The sequence below is a fragment of the Talpa europaea genome, assembly GCF_964194135.1.
Source record: "Talpa europaea genome assembly, chromosome: 15".
NCBI lineage: Eukaryota > Metazoa > Chordata > Mammalia > Eulipotyphla > Talpidae > Talpa > Talpa europaea.
In genome coordinates, this window is record NC_140083.1 from 57,460,524 (window position 1) to 57,481,818 (window position 21,295).

The following is a 21,295-nucleotide window of genomic DNA, read 5'->3' on the forward strand; positions in this document are numbered from 1 at the left end:
CAATAATTCCCCCCCCACCCCCACACACACACTGCATCCCACCCCCATCCCCAGTCCATCCCTTGGCCAGGCATTAGCCCTGCAAGGCTGTGTTCTTTCTGCCCCAGACCTGCCTGCCTCAATCCCTATCTTGTGAACTAAACTGCCTCTGGGAGGGTTCCTCCATAAGTAGCAAAGTCCCCTACATCTTCAACCTCATCTCAAAGCACTGTTTAGAACTTTCCTCTGGGAACATATGCTGTTCTGCTGTGCTCTCTCACACATCAGCTCTGTAATCCCTGCCCCTTCAGGTCCTTCAGGCACCTGAGCCATTCATTCCCACTCTGCCCAGGACCCAGCCATGCCTGCAACCTGGCACGCCTCAAAGCGCTGCTTCATGATCACATTGCATCAATACAAGCTACTCTGCCCCTGTTCATCCTCTGGTCCTGGGACATGTCCCATCCCAAACCATCAGATTTCTTCTTGCTCCACTTGCATGCTTCTCAGCCAGAAGTCGAATGGTCTGAATTTCAACAAATTTTTCACACCCTACACTCTGCTGCTCATTTGCCTTTCACGGCATTTACTGGAAAAAACTCTTGGTGGCTCCAACTATTCATTTTCTCTTAGCTCGCACTGCCCACGATCCTCCCTAAAGATTCCATAAATACTTCATGAGTGTCCACAATGTACAGGGACATTGCATGTAACAATGTGTGTTCTAATGAGCTGCTGATTCATCACAAAGTTTTTACTATGAATGCTCGCCAACTACTTACTGAGCATTTCCTAAGAAGAGGAAGACATTATTCCCAGCCCTGATGATTCAGGAATGGATGGGTCTGAGAAGGTCCCTTCTTGACCTCCCATTGGGAGTAAATGGACAAGAATTCTAATGGAGATTATGAGATGGGCCATGCGAGGAAAAAAAAACATGGTAGCATGACAGTAAGTGCCTGGCCCACAGGGGTATAGAGTACAGGGGGCAGATCACCTACTTCAAAGCCTTAGAAACACACTGAAACCTACTCCACCCTCACAGCAGAAGGAGGAGGGCTCCATCTGAACCATTAACTGACAAAGCCCCAATGAGACTACCAAACCAACTAAACATATCATCAAAGAGAAAAACAACCCTCTGTGCCAGGAGTTAAGAACAAACCAATAAAGGAAAGAAACGCTCATATCTGTCCACTTAATTTTCGTTGTTTAGGGAGTTCCCGATTCAGCTGTGTGACCATGATTAAGTGTTAATTCCATACGTGACACAGAGGAACATAAGCTTAACCTGGGTTCAGTCATGGAGGGTGGGCAAGTATGTGATTCGGATTACAGAAAAGATCTGATTCTCCACCGTGTACACAACCTTTACAATGTGAGTTTCCAATGCCCTGGCAGTCTCTTTGGACAAAAGGAAGCTCTGGAAGCCCAGGAAGAACTGTCCAGGTCTGAGCTCCAGGTCTGAGGCCCCCAGAGACCTGCAACTCTTCTGCTCACTCGCTGGACACCTGCCTTCACCACAGGAGCCTGGATAATGCAAGCAGGAGATAAGAGTCCACAGGAAAGAGGGCCGATTCATTCTCCCCATCCCAGCCAGGTCCACTACAGAACAGCCAAGACGAGCACAGCCTCCTACTTGACCCACAGCTCATCTCAGATAAGAACTCCCCCCCACCCACCCAAACTGGAGGAATCATCTAGCCAACCTGGGACCTGAGCAATAATTCTTTTTACCACTGCAAAAACTGCAACTGTGTACAGATATTGCTTTAAGCCACTAAGCTTTGGAGTGTTCTGTTACACAGCAACAACAGATCCAGCAAGATCAATGAATCGTATCTGTTCAACACAGATTGCCTATTACACTGCTCCTTTAAAACTGTTTTCAAGGCATTGAAGGCAAAAATTGTGAAATATTTTAATTTTAGGATCTTCTGCAATGAGGCTTTGCTAGCAGGCCAGGCAAGAACTGCTACATACAGAACGGATTTAGAACCCCACCAAAGGATGCTAGTCACCCACCAGTAATACTTTCAATTTAGTTTCTTTTGCAGCTCTATTGAAAAAGGGCAGCAGCTTGACTGAAAAGCATTCCTTTAAGAATAACAGGGTCAGCCCTGATACTGCTAAAAAGTAGGATTCATTAGTAAACATTCAAAATGAACCTGGGATTCCTTTGTATAAGAAAAAAGTAAGTAGCTGATGTCCTTCTATCATTCTCTTCTGTAATAGGGAGTTTTCTCAGTGTGAAGTATTTTTGAGGAACACCTTTTTTCCCTAAGTTCAAAAAGGCTTTCACTTTTGGGCTTCCCTGGTGGCGCAGTGGTTGAGCACTGGGCTGTGAAGCTGCCCACAGCCTCTGCAGCACTGGTTCAATCCCCGGCCACCGGCGAGGGTCCCATATGGCGCGCAGACCTCTCCTGCTGCGCCCGCTGCTCCCATCAGCAATGTACTTTGTCAGTCTGCCTGTTCTGCTCTCCACTCTGGCTCTGGTGAATTTCTCTCACCCTCCCGTGCTTCTGACTATACCCTGTGCTTGTATAAATAAATAATAAATAAAGCTTAAAAAAAAAAAAAAAAGGCTTTCACTTTTTCCCCTGCATAAAGTCTTCTTCCTCATCGAAGACTTTGAGTGACTATGTTTTTGAAAGTTGATGAAGTATGTATCATCCTCTCCCCACTCATCTGGGTAAGCATAGATTTAGTGACTACAGAAGGTTTAGTAACTTGAAGGGCCTTGCTTCTACCCCTCAGGGTAGTTCTGAGAGTAGGAGGAGAGGCAGGAGAGTACGTTCAGGAGGAATGTGACCTTGCCCGGCCCTCAGCCCACGGGGTTAGCCCCCCCCCACTCAAGCTGCTGCTGGTCATGGGTTCTGCCCATGCCAGCCAAGCATGTGCCTGAGAGCCTTCTCTAGCAGCTCCACAGAAGCTGAGTATTAAATCATCTTAAATATTTCAAACCTATGTATTTACACAGCATCATTCCAATTTTCCTCTTTGTCAATGATAAGGGATTCAGTTCTTTTATTCCCCCTACCCCCCATTGACCTCTTTCCATGGACAATGATAATTTATCCTAGAGTGATATCCATTCATTGCAACAACAACAACAAAAGGATAAAATATTTTTTTTTAAAAGAGCAACACCTACATCCCAAGCTGCCTTTTCATAGTCACCCTGGGGTACCTGACACTATCCACCATCTTCCTTTACTCAGCTCCAGCGCCTATAGAATAGACCCTCATCCTACAATGCCTTGAATTTTTCACTAACCGGGAGAATATATTCAAGCTAGGTCCTGCCTTTTATCTGCAGTCGTAGACAATACCTATTTTACTCTTTAAAGAAAATCTCCCTAAAAATATTCTAAAATGAGAACGTGAAGGATTTAAGCCTATCCTGTCAATTACTACTATTTGTTTTTATTACTCATTTAGGTTGAAAAGTTTTAACATTTGGAAAGAAAGAAGAGTACATCTTGCTTTGCTTTGAATCCATCTTGATGCAAAAAAAGAAAGAAGCATGGGCTATTCAGAATACTGAATGTCAGAGAAAGCTAATTATGTCAGATTTGGACAGCAGTTTACAGTATTTTCACATACAAATCAAGTTTATCATTTGTATTATAATACAGTTGCCACTAATCTCCACGCAGTGGTGGGGGGGGGACCGACTCTTCCTTGGTGCCACTGAGTATTTCACAAACAAACAAATTCTAATCCTTAACCACAGGACTTTCTTCAAAAGGAACATTTTAGAAGTAAAATATGTATATTGTTAAAAGTGTATGACACCATGACCAACAAATCATATTGGCTATTCTGATTAACAGTTCCGCCCTTCAAGAGGTTTAATATTCATTTGAAATGAAGACTTAAAAGTACCTCTGAACCACTGTGAATAGAGCATGCACTTTAAGTTGTTTCCCAGCATGAACATCTCCGAAGCATGCCCTCCTATAGAGCCATTGTATTGAACACAACAAATACCCAGGCATTTCATAACTGACAAATGTAATTTCTCAATGTTATTTCACATATATTAACCCACAACATCACAGGCCTATAGAACAAGCAGGACAAGAATGATCTCCATTGTATCCAGGAAGAAATGGTATATAATGGGATAAACAATTTCCTTGAAGTGATATGGTTAATAGAGGTAAACAGAGCCTGCTACCAGGCCTGACCACTACCTTCTCTGCAGTGCTTAGGCCCAAAGGCTCACACATAAGCACCTTGTGGTCACCCAAGACAGAGCATGTTCCTCTTGGCAATCCTCAGGGGTCTGTGGCGGACTTAAATCATGTTGTGTTCTCAACTACTGGTTTCCTAGGAGGATGCACACTAGACTCCCCATTGGGTTGTGGGAAGCAATAGTTAGCACCTCTATTTCTACTTATCACCCTAGAATAAGGGAAATTAACATTTACTAATATATAAGACTTGAACTGACAGCAATACATGTACATAATTTTAAAACACACATATACACGTGCATAGTCAAGAAGAACTTTTTACTTGTAAGGACGTACAACCCAAATGTTCTAGAGGTCTCTAGTAAGATAACTGGTCCAGATATTAAAACATATGGAAGAGGCAATCTGCAGAAGAGATTCAAACTGGCAACCAGAAATGGAAAAGATACCAAGCGTGGCTGAGACCAGGAGCACAAGTCCAAACAAGGTATCATTTCTGCCCGTGAGAGTAGCCAAAACTGAAGCCTGGCAACACCAAGAGCTGGCACACTGGCAAGGCTGCCTGAAATGGAAAAGATTTTGTGGAAGGAAGCCCGCCTGACTGTAAACTAGAAAAAGCGAGGCTGTAAATTAATCTGAATGTGACTGTCAAATGGCCCCAAGAGCTGGCCCGACCCCAGCTCCCCAGGAATTTAGGAAGTGCAGGCACCCCGTTATCACTGGGGCTTTCTGACTCATTATGCAGACAGTTTTGTGCAGTGTGCCACTTTTTATCACGTTTCTATGTTTTTATGACTTCAGGGACTTACCAAAAAATACTGTTTTCATTTATTGCTTCAGTATTTAATCACTTCAGCATTTAATCACTTCAATATTTCTGTTTCGCTGAACTTCACTATCTTTAAGGAAAGCTAGAATGTACACACAGTCAAACACAGCAATTCCAGCTAGCAAATGTTTTTAAATCTCTGCATATGACCACAATTTATGTACAAGTTCACTACCACACTTTTAGAAGATTAGAAAAAAACTAAACGTACAACAGTAGTTGTCCTAAGTAATGAAAACCTATTTTTGTAGCTACTAAAGAATAGTGTTGACTTCTAATTACTAAAATGAAAATGACCTAAAATCTTTATTAAATAAGAAGTACATAGGACAGTTTGTTTTTGTTAAACACACACACAGAGGCAAAGAAAGGTAGGTAATGCAAAGAAAGGGCTGGAGAGGGAATGCATGAAAGGAGATTCCACACCATGATAGCAGGAAGAACAACATTTCCCGCAAGTCTCCCTGGGAATGCAGAGTTGTACAGAGCCCACTTGTAAATACTGCCTGTGACAATTACCGTTTAATTTGCATGGGTTAATCCAAAGACCAAGTTAACAATTCAATCAAGCATTTAAAAATCTGTGTCTCTCTCACACACACACAAGTTATCCATCTATCCGGAGGTCTACAGTAACTGGTACACTACCAATTATAGAATCGCCATTGTAGAACCACGATGAAAAGCTTAGTTTACTCAAGCACATGCAGGTTTTTTAACTATTTGGCCTTACACGCAAGCTTGCGGATTGCTTTTATTTTGGAGTGTTTCAATTTTATGACACAAATTCATAAGTATTAAGGTAAAGATGGTTAGCATACCAATACACCTACCTCCTCACCCAAGCCCTAGCAAAGTCACTGGCTTACCATAATATGCTTGCCTACTGATTCAGAAGTAGCTTTCCAAATTCTCCTGAATACATCCCTCTAAACTGTTGCTACTGCTAATGAATTAGCTGCAACACTTGTTGAAATTTATTTACGACCTCTGGCTGTCCATTACATCAGTGGTCTGCAATGAACCACAGCTCCTGGTACTCACAGACTTGTGTAGTCCTCTCCCACTTTACATTCTGGTCTTGGCCACGTGGCTTGTTTGCTCAACAGGACACAAGCAAGCATGATGAAAGCAGAGGCTTTAGAAGCACTGGCACAGTAGGGCTCGTCCTCTTGAAATGTTCCTGCTTGGAAATCTGCTGCCAAGTTATAAAGAAACTCTAGATAGACCACTAAGTGCTAGGCACTTACTCAGAGAGAAATGCTGGATGTTTCAGCTAAGTTCCAGGTTAATGGATCTGACTGAACTACATGAAACAGAAAAATGACCTCACAGAACCCAGTCAACTCCCAAAAAGGTAAGAAACTGTAGACAACTGTTGCTTTAAACCACTGAATTTCGGGGTAGTTGGTGAAGAAGTAACAGATCACTTAAAGACTGAGCCCCATTTTCAAACCATCTGAATCACTCATAATATTCTCATAACACTCATAACACTGGACATATTCTGTCCAATCAAGAGTATTTATTGCAGGTATGGAAAAAAGGGGACACTTTCAAATATTCTCATTCAATAGAGGGAGGAACAAAAATCTGTTCCTTCTAACAGTTTGGCAAAATGTTGGGTGATGAACCTTTTAAAAAGCGCATATTGTTTCCCAATATTCCAAGTCTAGTAAACAGATATGGATATAAGAAATTATTATTATTGTAATAATTAAATTGAACTCTCTACTAGAGAGTTCAAAACCTCTACACAATTATAGAGGCAGTGTTTTTAACATGTGAGCTGAAATATTAGCTAATAAGTAAATGAGTGAATAAAGTAAAACCTTTAGGAAGCCTAATTATAGTGTGATGGGAAGGTTAAGGCGGTCAAAGTGATCTGTTATTGCTAAGTAGTAAACAGCTAAGGTATACTTTTCTGATTTATCACTTTATATATACTATCACTATCTATATAACTGTCTATATATGATCACTGTATATATAAAAATATTAAACATTTTTCTCATGGCAAAGTTAGAAACAACATAACCATCTAAAAATAGAATGATTAACTATTATATATTCATAAGACAGATCATACAATTATTAAAAATCTTCTACTGAATGAATATATAATGACATGAGGACCTACAATATAACTTTAATGAAAAAAGTATTGAACTGCATTGGCAATAAGACCCAAATCTTTAAAAAACTCATTATTTGATTTAGAATAATTCTCTTTATCAAAAAAAATTTTTTTAAATATTTTTAATGAGTTAACACTGGTTTACACATTGCCTGTATTATAGGTGCAGGAAACCCCCATACCCCACCTTCAGATGTTGTTGCCACAGTACACCCACCACCATCAAAATGTTCAATGCCATTATTAGAATGCGTCTATATTTTGTGATGGAACAAGTTTTTAAAAATAAATGTAGTACAACAGAGGGAAAAAACTAAGTTTAACTTGTTCCTTTCCCTATATGAATGTCTACTTCGTACTATCAAACTTAGGCAAGGAGTTCCTTATTCCTTTTCAAGACTCTGCCATTTCAAATTCTAGGCTGAACAGCTTTATAATAAATATTTAATATAACAGGTATTATATGCACCTTCAACCAAGTTCAGCAAAAGCTGTTGGGATTAATTAAATATGAAAGCCAGCACTATTTTTGATCTCAGAGGCAAATTCTCTCCCTAAGACCATGACTATGCAAAGAAATGATACATGTAAAGAACCCAAGTCATCGGGAGGGGCTGGGGCTGCACAGAACATCTATGGGAAGAGTAAATGGGGTAAGTTTGGTAGCATTATTCAAGCATTGATACTATTTGAGAATTATTCTCTGATGTGGTCAGAAACTTCAAAAGAATCCCTGCCCCACCATGGCAGGGTGGAAATTCAATAGCAGTGATATAGGCTTCCTCAACCTCCCTTCTCCCCAAGGTCAGCATATGACTGGTTTCTAAAGATTCTGCCTCGGAATTCAGCACTTCCTCTTTCTTCTCCCCTGCTGCATATCTTCAAGTGCTCCCTTTGAGATGTGAAGCAAAATGCTTTGTTGAAGACCACTGATGCTGTGATATCTTACAAGTCTGCAGGTTCAAGGTCTTTGGTGGCCTTTGGCACTCTGCACTATTTTACAAGGGTGGGGCAGTAGCTTTCTGATCATTTAATCTTTCACACCCCAATTTCCTGCAGTAAACTGGGTCTTTCTCTCTAATCGCATGGTTTCTGGAAGGCTTATGCATCTGGAAATAATCTTGGCTCTAGCCAAACACAGAAAATCACTGCATCAGTCCTTGATCCAGCAATGGGCTTCTCATCCAAAATGGATAAAATTCTGTCCCAGATTCTTCCACTTGGGAACAGAGATGTAACCCTATCTTTTGGATAGAAAACCAAATGGATGTAATTTGGGGCTGCAGGTCACCACTTCTGTGGTTAAGTGGAGAGAGGCTTTCTATAGTGAAGAAAGGTGGGTGAGGAAAAGTCTTTAAGAATTCACTGAGTCCTGAGTGGATGGCAAGTTAGAAGCAGCAAAATGTCCTCAGGGGTTCAGAACTGCGTAAACACTTGCTTTTCTCACAATCTGCTTCAGGTTTTCAGTTCAAACATCCTACTGGGTGCTGCAAACGTGAAGATGACCCTGACACTATTCAGCCATCAGAAATTTTTTTTTTTTAATTTTAAAGAGCAAGTTTATTAGAAAAGGGATAGGACAGTAAAAGACACTTGCATAGACCCAAGCAGGCAGAAAAGAGCTGCCCCAAAAGGGACAGGTTTGCTAAGAGAGGCCTGCATGGTTGCAGGTGGGGGGCATTGAGGAGAGCTGCCTCCGCTAAGGGAGGTCAGTGAGAAGTCCCAGCATGGTACAGGTCACGGGCAGCAGGAAGGCTGTTTCAGCCATTAGAGATTTAACAGTAGGAGGGACTCTCTAAAGCTGCTTTAGTGACTGGCTACTTCTGAACAATTCCCAAGGAGCTCAGCAGCGACCTCGAGTGGCCAGGGAGCTCCCCAAGGGGCCCTGAAACTTCTATCAGCTGTACCTCTCGAGGACCACTTTCTGCTCCTCTCAGGATTTTCTATCACCCAGTGTAAAGAGATCTGGTGTACACTTGCTTTAGCCATACAATTCATCACAGTACAGAGGTTCTCCTGAAACCACAGTAACGTGAGCCGTGAAAATCTCTAAATTGACATGGCTTGGTCATCAGCTAGCTTGGGTGTCACTGTTTCTCATCAGACAGGGCCCTGCATTATCCTGGCTTTACTGAGGATTAGGCCCTGCACCCCTCCCCCGAGCAGGTCCCTCCTCTCAGAGAACCACATACACCCAAGTCCACAAACAGCCGACCTGAGCATTCACATTGGGGCAAAGTCCCACAGAGAGAGCCGTATTAGAAGGTCTCTGAGTAAGCACAGAATTAAGCTGACTGTCATCAAAATTCATTCAATAAACATACATTTATTGAACTACTATGAGAAAGGCTTAGGCCGAGGAACTGAAAGCACAGCCGGGAAGAATAAGGTGCTTTCACATAGCACACCCACACTGGGGAACCCGGTGCTGCCTGGGTCCTACGTGTGGCTGCACCTCAAATGTTTCCAGGTTAAATATGTCCCTGAGATTAAGGATTAAGGGGGTGACTTCATATGGTCATGTTGTTCTCTTTCCCCCTGCAAAGCTATTATTAAATCAGTGGTAACTAATAATCACTGGCTGATTAAAAGAAATACAGTAATTATACAATTTAAAATATTTCGTCCCAATTCTGTTAGTGCTAAGGAAAAATATTAGGAGAAAAATCTCATGGGGGCACAGATTTACTTTAGAGGGATTCTGCTAGCCCCCAAAATATTGTATCAGCACAGCAGTCAGAGGGACGCCTCAAAGGGTGAAGCCAGCTCATGTGTCTCTGCTCGGACCTGGATGCCTCCGCATCTCCCTGAATGCCAGCTGCATATGAACAGTGAGGCCCACAGGGCCATTCCTGCTCTGGTTTCACCCCCTTTTTCTCCCACACCTATTCCTCAGCACTCCTTTCTTGGCCCTCTAGCCCCCTGTAGCATTTACACATTTTTACATAGGATGGCATTTACTTACCAGGGTTACTTTGCCTGACATCCTCTCCCCCACCAGCCCACCCAGAAGGGAAGCATTTCCTGGTCCATTTTGTTGACCTGTGTCTCCTAATCACAGAGGCACATAAACATGCATTCAAAAGTGTTGAAGAGGGGCCTCCCTGTTGGCGCAGGGGTTAAGACACAACCTATAAAGCTATAACCAGCAACTGCAGCACAAGTTTGATCCCCAGCCAGGGAGCAACCCACATGGTGCAGCAGACCTCTCCTGTCTCGCCTGCTGCTCCCCTCAGCAGTGTACATCAGTCAGTCTGCCTGTTCTGTTCCCCTCTCTGTCTCTGGTGAATCCTTTCACCCCCACACATTTGGTCTGTACCCCAGTTCTTCTACGCAAAAATAAATCTTTAAAAAAAATAAAATAGGATACATGTTATCCCATTTAAAAAATAAAAGTGTTGAAGAGCACTTAAGTCAGAATGCATCATCCATGAATGACTAAAGGGAAGTCTTAGCCAGTAGGGCTGACATGGTAAATCAAAATCAGTTGGCTAAGCCTAACTTCCTCTAGGAATAGGTATGGAACAGCTCTGGTGGCAGTTTCCTCCTTGTTCTTAATTTCCACACCACACCAGCCCAGCCCTGTCTTCAGGTGTGGCAACACTCAGTTTCAAGCTCCAGGTGTTGTTTAGATTTTGCTTTTAAGGTGACCGGACTGTTCTTCTGTTCCCATCCTTTCTCTGGGAATTCCACCCTGAACTTTCAGAGGCAGGCTTCTTTCTGTTATTCCTTATATTTGTGAGAAAGGGTTCTCCCAGCACCTCTCCTACTGGGCAAGGCCGCCCGGCAGTGCTGGTCAAAGCATGATGTAATCCTCACTGTGCTTATCACAGTCTACAATTTGAGTGATTATTTTATTACTGTCTCTCCCACTAATTTCACAGATATACTTCACAGCATTTATCAGGGTCTGCAATCTGTGTGATTACCTTTCATCACTAGCTCTCACTATTTTAACTGCAAGAGTAAAGTCTATGTCCTTAAGAGTAAAGTCCATGTCTGTTTCCTTCACAAAACCCAACATACTGGTGAGTAAATGGTAAGTATTTGTTGAATGAATAACTGGACGCATGAATAAGGATGCTATCCCCAGCTTGGATCTATATATGTAAATAGCCACTTAGGTAGCTGACATAGGATATTTTGGGGGAAGAGCACTATGCTTTGTAAGTGTGAGGAAAGAACAGAAGATAATATTGGAAGCCTTTTGGAAAGTTTTCACCACCGAAAATGTTATGTCCTCTGGAGACAAGCAGCTCAAAAACCAAACCAACATGAAGACCTCCACCTAGAGGTACTCTCCTATCACCAACTCCTCATTCTGGTTAAGGGCATCAACCATTCTTGGAGTCCCTCAAACACAAAGGCTCTGAGTAGCTTTTTTCTTTTTCTCCAACCTCTTTGCTCAGTCAACTCCTATTTCAATTTTGATCAATGACATCCTTCCTTTTCATCCCCATGGCCCCTAACTATGTTCAAGCAGCTAAATCCCAAATTACAGCAACACACCCCAAATTCGCCCCCTTGATTGCAGGCCTGCCCACTTCTAATCCACGCATTCTCTATTAAAATCTCCTGTGTAACCCTCACTGGAGGCTACCAACACAGTACCAAGGAGCATCTATAACGGTTTGCCTGGAAAATGAAAACCTCAGCCCAACATTCAGGGACCAGTCACAACACAGCTCCAAATAGCATTTACCTCCCTTTATCCCAGCATTTTCCTAGCCATCACTTACCAGTTGGGCAGCTGCCACTATTCATCACACACATTCTATACATGCCCACCCCCATGAATTTATATCAACCCAGCTGAATTCCAGGCACACCCCCCCAGGCCTAGCTCATTTCCCATCTCCCCCTTCAAGCCTTTCCAGAACAGTCTGAGCTATTTTGCCTCTTCTTCCTTGTTTCTGTGATCCCACCTGACAGACAACGAATAGCATGTTTTCACCATTAATCCCAATGTACACATTTTGTACATGTAGCACATAACTGTTAAACCCACCTTATAAATTCTCGGCTCAAGAGAAATGAAAAGACCATAGAATCAGAGCACTTGCCAATGAAGGCAAAGAAACCTGGGCCTTGCACAGGGTAGACACAGCTGGGAAGACAGGGATGTTGACACTGGGCCAGCTCCAACTCCTTGATTCTCCCGACTTCATCTTTGTCTAGCCTTCATTTCTTCCCTTCCTAAACACACGCTAGCTTTGACAATTTTTTAAAAAAAGGAAAAAGAGGCCTATCAAGAGTAGAAGAAAAATCTTTGAGAAATCCAGAAAGGGTCAATCAAAATGTAACCACTTAGGTTGTGGGGACCCCTTGTTCTACCCAATTAGTTCCTTCAAAGACTAGGAGCCAGAAGCATCACAGACACCACCTATGTAGAGGCTGACTAGATGCCAGGCATTGGGTTAAACAAGGGAATTTAAAGCAGGCCTGGTCCTGAGCAGTGATCCTGGGGCTTAAAAAAAAAAAAAAAAAAAAAAAAAAAGGACAAAGAAAGGGATGCCACAATAAAATTCATTGTGGTGACAAGACCTGGCATTCTGATCATGAAACACTAAAGGCATTTTGTTATTGAAACACTTATTTATGGTCAACTTTCCAAATCTGTCACAGAACACCCACTTGTCCTTTAGGAAGATGCCATTTTTTAATTATTGGTATGTTCGATTTTTTTGGGGGGGGGTTTTGTTTTTTTTTTTAAAGATTTATTTATTTATACAAGCACTGGGGACAGTCAGAAGCGCGGGAGGGTAAGAGAATTCACCAGAGCCAGAGCAGGGAACAGAACAGGCACACTGACGAAGAAATACACTGCTGAGGGGAGCAGCAGGCGCAGCAGGAGAGGTCTGTTGCACCATGTGGGACCCTCACCGGTGGCAGGGGATCGAACTGGCCCTGCAGAGGCTGCAGGCAGCTTCGCAGCCCGGCGCTCAACCGCTGCGCCACCAGGGGAGGCCCCGATTTTTTGTTTTAATGTCTGTTCTTCCTACTAGGCTCCAGGAAGGCAGGGTCCCTGTTGGGCAAGTTCCTGATGAATTACCAAGAACAGTGTCTGGAATTACTAGTCACTCCTGAGTGGATGTAAGAGGATAACCAAATGCCAAGAAGCAGTTAATATAATACCAGTCACCAGGGTTTGAGGGTGTGGATCAAGCTTTTATTTGTAGGCTGACCTACTTGTTTTTATGAAATGATTATCTCTAGCTGCAAGCAACCAACTAAAGATGTCTTTATCCTCTTTCTGGAAAATAAATAATAGGCTATTGTGAAGGATAAATTAGTTTCACACCATGTTGAAGTGCCTAGCACTAAATGACTCCATATGCCCAACTCCATCTCCCTTAACAATGTGTGTCTTCCCATATATTATAAACTCCTTGAAAGTTTAGACTGTAGTTCATAGTTGTACCTAATGAATTAGCAGAAAGAGTTTTCCACGCTTAAGGATTACATATTACAGTCTCTCTGACATGAAAGTGAAAAAGCAATACAATCCCCATGAATTGTTTGGAAGCATTATATTGCAGTAGTAAGCAAAATCCAGTCATGATATCCAGAACTAACATAGCAACGCATCTTAAAAAAAAAAAAATTCATTATAATACACTCCAAAATTCTCAGAGTAGTTACATTCTCCATCTTTACTACATGTTGAATGATGATCATCTATGAAGAAACGTTTCACCTACAACCTGAAATGGTCATTCCACACTAGAAATCCCCTCACTGCGGGTATGAAATTCTTAGGATCTAGCCATCACAGATAGGGACATGAAACTCTATTCATCAAAATCAAACACTGCTCCATCTGCATATCTGAGAAAAAGTTTACTTTTCAGAACTTAAAACTGTAAGTCAAGAAAAAAGCAGTATGAAAATACAACCTCATTGCATATACATTACTACTTTCTTTAGTCTGGGAAGACTGTCTTTGATCCCAATCCTGCCACATATGAAAATGACCTTTAAATAATCAGAACAAAGTTTCTGAATTTTCAGAGCGGACTGCTTTAAGATTTACTTGACACGTAAGTTAACCATCTTCAAGCTTTGAAGCAGAGGAAGAGTCAATGACACATCCATTTTCAGCTACCGTGACCTATCATTACAGTCATTAAGCAGTATTTTCAAGGCGTAAGCAGAGAGCTTCATAACTTCCAAAAATATATGATTATCTTCTGTATGGGCTAAGTCATTTAAATATTTAAAGCTACACTTTATAAATTATAAAATTCACTGATAATTGTCTGCATTCTTTCCCAAAGACAAACAGCCTGAATTAAGTTTTAAAAAGCAACATGGAAACTCAATAATCAAATTCAAATTGTTTGTAAGTATTTATATATGTGTATATACATACACACACACACACACATATGTACATACACACACAATACTGTAATTTAGAGGATGGATGCATGAGGAACAGAAAAATGACTTTTCTCAGATAAACATTAAAGTCTTAAATATTTATGTTTCAAATAAAGAATAAATTTTCAGATATTAACATTTTTGGTCAAGTGGATTTAAATGCAATCTCTACATTATATTTTCTGATATATAATGTCATACTTTCTGATATATGTTATTAAAGAACCAATTTCAAACAGTGTATAAGGTAAACTGATGTAACTCAAATCTATACAACTCTTACTCTCATCAGGGCTTTGTTGACATTGTTATTATTTGCTGTTTCCATGCAGCTGTGTTGGGGAGATATGAACACAAAACACAAAATGCAGCAACAACACAAAGAGAATCCATATCTACTACACTGGTCTCTGTGGCTATCTACACAAAGCCTAAAGAGAGAAATTTAATGGCTGAGCAGGACAGGCAAGCTAAGTTACTTTCCATAGTTCCCACATCATCTCTTCTCAGCACTGAGTTCATTATTTTGTAGAATAAAGAAAATACCCAAGAGTATAAACTTCAAAGAAGTTTGAAAATGGGGTAGAATTCAGAAGATGCCTTTTGAGTAAATCCAATTTCAAGAAGTGAAGCCCGAACTCCAAAGTCTCTTAAAAAGGCCAAGCCCAGGGGCCAGCTCTTCCATTGCTTCCCCAGGCCAACACTCCTTTCCCTGTGGCTGACGTAGCTGCCACCATCACCACAGCATTATCAACACCACAATATCCAAAGACAAACTTGCTTTGACAATCTGCGGTGTCAACATTCATTCAAGAAATTGAAGAGTGAAATGTACCTCACTTGGGAACAGAAGTAGAAACAACTCAAGTTCTGTAGGTCTCCCTTCCTACTAAGGGAGCCTCCCAGCAAAACAGGATTAGGAAGAGCAAGAGGGTCAACTTTTATTGCCCTTTCTATCTTCCTTCTTCTCATGTGACCAAAATCCACCCAGCTCACTCTATCACCTCTTCTTCTTTTGATTTGATCAATAACCTCCTTTCTTCAACTCTCTGAAAGCACAGTGAGAAATATGCTCATCACCATGAATCACTTTCCTACTTCAGACTCCTATCCTTCCACGCTGAACATTCTAAATATAGTCCATGTTCCTGCAGCTTCTCATCTTGCTGTCTTTGCAGACTAAAAGTTCCAAAGGCTTGTTTCTGTTATTTTATTACTGTGGTGGTGAGACAATGGAAATGATAATTCTATAGACTACTCTCAAGGCTAAAATGAGATTCAGGGGTGATAATATAGGTGAAAGCACTTTGTGAAGTTTAGGATAACAGTGGTGCCCTTAGCATATTAGAATGATAAAGCATTCCCAATGACTCATAACAATACAAGTAAAATGTTCTAGGAAAATACACTCTACATTAGGGATTTAACTAATCTTTAAAGAAATTAATGTTCTGATATAACCCACAAAGGAAAAGCAGTAACACCTAAAAACTAACAAATCATGTTTGTCAATGGTTATTTTACCTAAAATAAGTTGAATGAGTAATATATTTCTATAACATGCTCAATTTTAAGACAAGTTACTTTCGTAATATAAATTATTGCTACTTGTGGACAAAATTACTGATAGTCTATTAATACCCCATGATTAAAACCCACTAATTTAAAAGTGTCTTCAGAGTTAAAATAAAATTATTACAGATTTCATAATATTATCATCAGTTTCCTGGGAAGCTTACTTAGTCATAACACTCAAGTAAGATTCTAATTTGTTTAAGTCAACATAAAAGAAAATCATCAAAATGGCCAGGCAAACAAAACTCAAAATCTTTGCAACAGCTTAGTTCTAAATTAAAACATACATATTCAACCCACACAGAAATATACAACATTTTGCACTGTCAAATAAACATTCATCTAAGAATGTACACAATCACAGATAATAAAATTATTAAGAACTATAGTATTACTATTTGTATACAACCAGCTAGGCTTAATGTATAGTAATTAAAATTATATTGGGTAAAAATAAATGAATTCCACCAAAAAACTCTTTCTGCAGACACAGCAATAATATGTCCAAACTCATGGCAATGCAAGCTCCCTTTCATTCAGGATGAAAACAACCACTAGAAAACTACTTAGTGATTCTGCCTAGTACTCACATCACCAGCTTTTAGCCATCTTCTAATGTGTAGCATCTAAAAAAAAAAGTGGAAAATAACCAGAGAAGAGCCACATTATGAAACTAACCATTCCTGTGTTTTCAGTTTTCGCCATTTCTACATCTAAAATCAGGCATTCCTAATGTCTACAAAGATTCCTTTATATTTTCTATAAATACCACTCTAAAAAATGTTTACATCAGGCAAGTAATTGTAATTTAATAGAAATATGGTATGATATTAAAATCACCACTCAGTAAAAGATCTGACTGGGGCCTATGAAATAAAGGAACTCTTGGTTAAAGATATGTTATATTGATAAACTGTTGACATTTCAACCAAATCTTGTTGACCAAAGCGCTCTCTTTCAAGCCTTGGTTCCCCAATAGCGAACAAATTTTTAGAAACAACAAGAACAACCTTGTAAGTAAACATTTTCCACTTTAAAATGAAGCTAAAACCACCTTTATTCCCATGGGAGAGGCAGCTAAAAAATTCTCCACAAAATATTGTCCCTAAGCATTGTATTTGTCTCCAAGTATTACCAAGTTAACTCTGAATAGAAATTAATTCAATAGGCTATACAATTAGTTTAATGGTTAGAACAGACCGATCTACTGAAAGCCTTTTATGCAAGCACTAGTAAAACATCTCCATACATCTTTAAAAAACTAGATATATTTAAATAACCAAAAGCAAATTACAGACAATGCTTCCATAGATGTTCGAGAAACATTCAATATGTATTTGTTTTACTTTCAGCCTTGTCATTGTTCATCCAACTGTGACCCAGCTTACCTCACTTTTGCCACTCCTTATTCAGCTCTGGTCAAAATATACATGAACAGAATTCACTTAATAAGAAAAAAAGATGGCAACCTAAGTCAAGTTTTTTTTTTTTTTGCTTGCTCTCTCTTCTTAGCACTGACAATCAAGAACTATAGCGCTAAAGATCAAATACTATAATGTCCTTTCACCCAAGAATGAATAACTATATATATACACACACACACACCCCAAAAGTTTAATTGTGCTGACAAGTTATCTAATTTCCAAATGAATGAATGTCCAGGCAAATACTACAGGCAGCTATATGTCATGTTTTCTCTCAAAATTCCAACACTATATATAGCATAAAGTCAACATTATATGATAAACCTTTAAAAACCATATATATATATATACACACACACATTTACACACACACACCCCCCAAAAGTTTAACTGTGCTGACAAATTATCTAATTTCCAAATGAATAAATGTCCAGGCAAATACTACAGGCAGCTAAACGTCAAGTTTTCTCTCAAAATTCCAACACTATATATAGCATAAAGTCAACATTATATGATAAACCTTTAAAAACCATATATATATATACACACATACACACACACACACACACACACACACCCCAAAAGTTTAACTGTGCTGACAAATTATCTAATTTCCAAATGAATAAATGTCCAGGCAAATACTACAGGCAGCTAAATGTCATGTTTTCTCTTAAAATTCCAACAGTATATACAGGATAAGGTCAACATTACATGATAAACCTTTAAAAACCATAGACACACCACTACCCGACTGAAAATTAACCACAATATTGGAATTACCAAGGGGGGAAAAATCACAATAAAAAAACTCACTTTATATAGTATCTTGCACCTTCAAAAGTATACGCTTCTTCCCAACCAGTTGGCAAATCTAAAAAACATATTTCACAATTAGTATCATATCAATGGGATAGCAAAGTGAGTTTTAATTCATTTTAATTATTCATTTCATATCAGCTATGTTCATTTATTAAGGTTTTGGAGCTCCCTCCCTCCCCCCCACTGTTGGACTATTAGTAAGATTCATGGAAACATCATTTTTGGGAAAATGACAATTCAAATTTAAAGCCATCAGAAAAGCACCAACAAAACCAGAGATTATCTGACAAGACTATACACTTTAAGGATCAGAGAGGAACGAGGCCCTGGCATGGAAAAAAAAAAAAAAAAAGGGATGTCCTGTAATGCTAGGTAAAATACCCATGAACAGTGTGGGTAAAAACATAAACACAAGAACCCAACAGATCATAGAAGGCAAGGCCTAGTTAATCTAGGTACAGTGTATCTGTATTACCACGCCTTTCAGCTACAGAAATGAATCCACCTAAGAAGTGTCACTGATGAGAAAAAACTTCCTAAGTACTAAAGGAGGGAGAAAGAAATCTGACATTCTATGCATGTGTATTTCTACACACTTCACTTTTGCAGATGTGACGTTTCAAGTAACAAACCTGGGAGTGATTCAGGTAAACCATGGTAGCTAACTTTATGTGCTACATCTTACTCACAAATGACCAGTGGCTTGGATTTAGTCATAATACTTCTCTGAAATGTGGCATGTATAAAACCAGAGTGTCAAAGCAAAGTAACCAAAGCAGAAAAAAAGCATGACCATGTCAGTAAAAAAAAAAAAAAAAAAATTAACTTGAAATCATTTAATAAAATAAAAATTTTCCATGATGTGTATGTCACCAAATCTGTAGGGGTAGTCAGGACACAAACCAAAATAAGTGTGAACTAATTCCACAAGATGATTAGGCTCAGTAATTTCAAAGCCATCTTGTCTTTCGTGAGATCGGTTACTATCCATCAAGGCAAGGATCAGAGTTGAAGCAAGCATGTTAAACACTGGAAAGGTATACTGAAATCAAAGACTGCACTGGGGAGCTACAAAATATGACGGTGCATTAGTCAGAAATGCCTTAAAAATGTAACCTCATCCTGCTCGCTACACCAGTCTTGCCTTACCTCCTCCACCTTTTTGCAAATTTGGAGGCATTAGTCACTTCGCTGAACTCCAGGATTTAATAGAAAAGGCAGGCTGTCCAAAAATCCTGGCAACTTTATTTAAGAAGCTCACAGCATTTCAGAGTTGGAGAGAAACTATCTGCAGGGCAGCCCTGTTGAAAGGCGGCCTCACCACCTCCGACCCAAAGTGCGCCAGAGCCTCTCCAGCCTCCAGAGGGAGAGGCCGGCCAGTCGGAGAACACATGTTACATTTCAAAGACAAACAAGTTTCACGAATGTAAACAAAGAATGACAAAAGAGTGCCAGACCAGCCCTTGTCCAGCTCCACTCACATTTAGCATTAAGCAGCCCACCAAGGGCACGAGAGCCCCCCTTCCTCGGCGAACCCCGCTCATGCCCACCCACGGGCCACCCCCTTGCACGCCCACCGCCTCCTGGCGGGCTGGGCAGCCCGCGCCGCGGCCGGGGACTTTGGGTCGGGCCGGCCCGCACCGCAGCTGCAGGGGCTCCTCGGGCGCAGGAGGACGGGCGCCGAGCGTTTCCGGGGCCGTCCTCTGTCACACCGAGCACCCCCAAACTCCTCTCCGCCTCCTCCCTCAGCCGCCCACCCACCCGCCAGTCCCACCTAGGAGGAGGAGGAGGAAGCTGCGCGGTCGGAGGCAGCTCCCGGGAAAGGAGGGCGAGGAGCAGGACGCAGGAGCCGGCGGCCGAGGAGCGGGGTCCGGGCTGCAGGGCGGGGAGCAGGGAAGGACTTTGTGGAGGTGCCGGCAGCTGCGACTGGGGGGTGGGAGGCTTCGCGTGCGGTCGCGCAGGGTAAAGCCGGGATTCTGGGTCTCCAGAGAGAAGGGGGCTCGGCCGAGTCCACCGCGCGGCGTGGGGGTGTCCAGGTGGAGATGGGGGTGAGGGCGCAGGGAGAGGGTGCGGCGGCCAGGGGGTGAAGAAAGGCTGAGCGCGCGGGCGCCCGGGCACGCGGACAACTCCCGCGGCGGGTCGGCAGCCCCCTACCTGCGCCGCCGCGCCGGCCCCCGCCCCGCCGGCCCCCGCCGCCCGGGACAGGTCCCCCGGCGCCCCGGCTCCGCCGCCTCCCGGCGCAGCCCCGCTCCGCTCGGGCCCGGCCGGGCGCCGCGTTACCTGTGCTGTGCCGCCGGTGCCCGGTGACCACGGCCTCGCCGGTGACGGGGTGCAGCCAGGTGGTGCTCTTGGCCTCCTCGCTGCGGGGAGAGAAGGGGCAGAGAGGAGCGTGAGCGGGGCGCGGGGGCGCCGAGGGGGCTGCAGCGACACAGCCCCGAGCGCTCTCGCCCGCCCGCCGCCCGCCGCCCGCCGGCCCCGCCGGCCCCGGCTCTTTACTTGATGAAGAAGACGCGGCCGCCCCGGGTGATCCCGTAAGTCCAGGCGCGGGGCAGGGAGCAGATCCACTCCAGGTTCAGATCCGCCGCCATGTCTGCTCCCCAGCCGCCGCCGCCTTCTCCCGCTGCCGCCGCGGCTGCCGAGGGAGGAGGGAGCCCGCGAGCGAGCGAGCGAACGCAGGGAGCGCGGAGCGAGCGCGGCCGGAGCGCGCCTCCCCGGCCCGGCGCGCCCCCGCGCGCGCCCTACCCCCTCGGGCGCCGCCCGCCCCGCCGCCGCGCCTGGCCCGGCCCGCGTCGCCGCCCCTCCGCATCCTCCGCGGCCGCCGCCGGCCGCCCCGCCGCGCGCTCGGGGGATGGGCGCGCCGCGCCGCGCCCCGCGGCCCGACCCCTCCCTCGCGCCCCCCGCCCCCCGCCCGCGCGGAGCGACCCGAGCGACTCGGAGCCGGATCCCG

The 21,295-nt window shown here is 42.7% G+C and overlaps 1 protein-coding gene across 4 annotated transcripts in view; it reads right to left on the bottom strand.

Moving 5' to 3' along the window:
* Positions 1 to 20,990, bottom strand: part of PLEKHA5 (pleckstrin homology domain containing A5) — a gene marked incomplete at its 3' end in the record, with an annotated part of 223,792 nt that extends 202,802 nt beyond the window's left edge. For all 4 annotated transcript variants that reach the window (XM_084256208.1, XM_084256205.1, XM_084256207.1 and 1 more), the window contains exons 1-3: positions 20,845 to 20,990; positions 20,629 to 20,708; positions 18,343 to 18,400 (exon numbers count right to left, since the gene is read on the bottom strand). In XM_084256208.1, coding sequence (XP_084112334.1) covers positions 18,343 to 18,400; positions 20,629 to 20,708; positions 20,845 to 20,936 — 230 coding nt within the window. In that variant the 5' untranslated portion in view covers positions 20,937 to 20,990. The remainder of the gene's footprint in view (positions 1 to 18,342; positions 18,401 to 20,628; positions 20,709 to 20,844) is intronic.
* Positions 20,991 to 21,295: the final 305 nt, after the last annotated feature.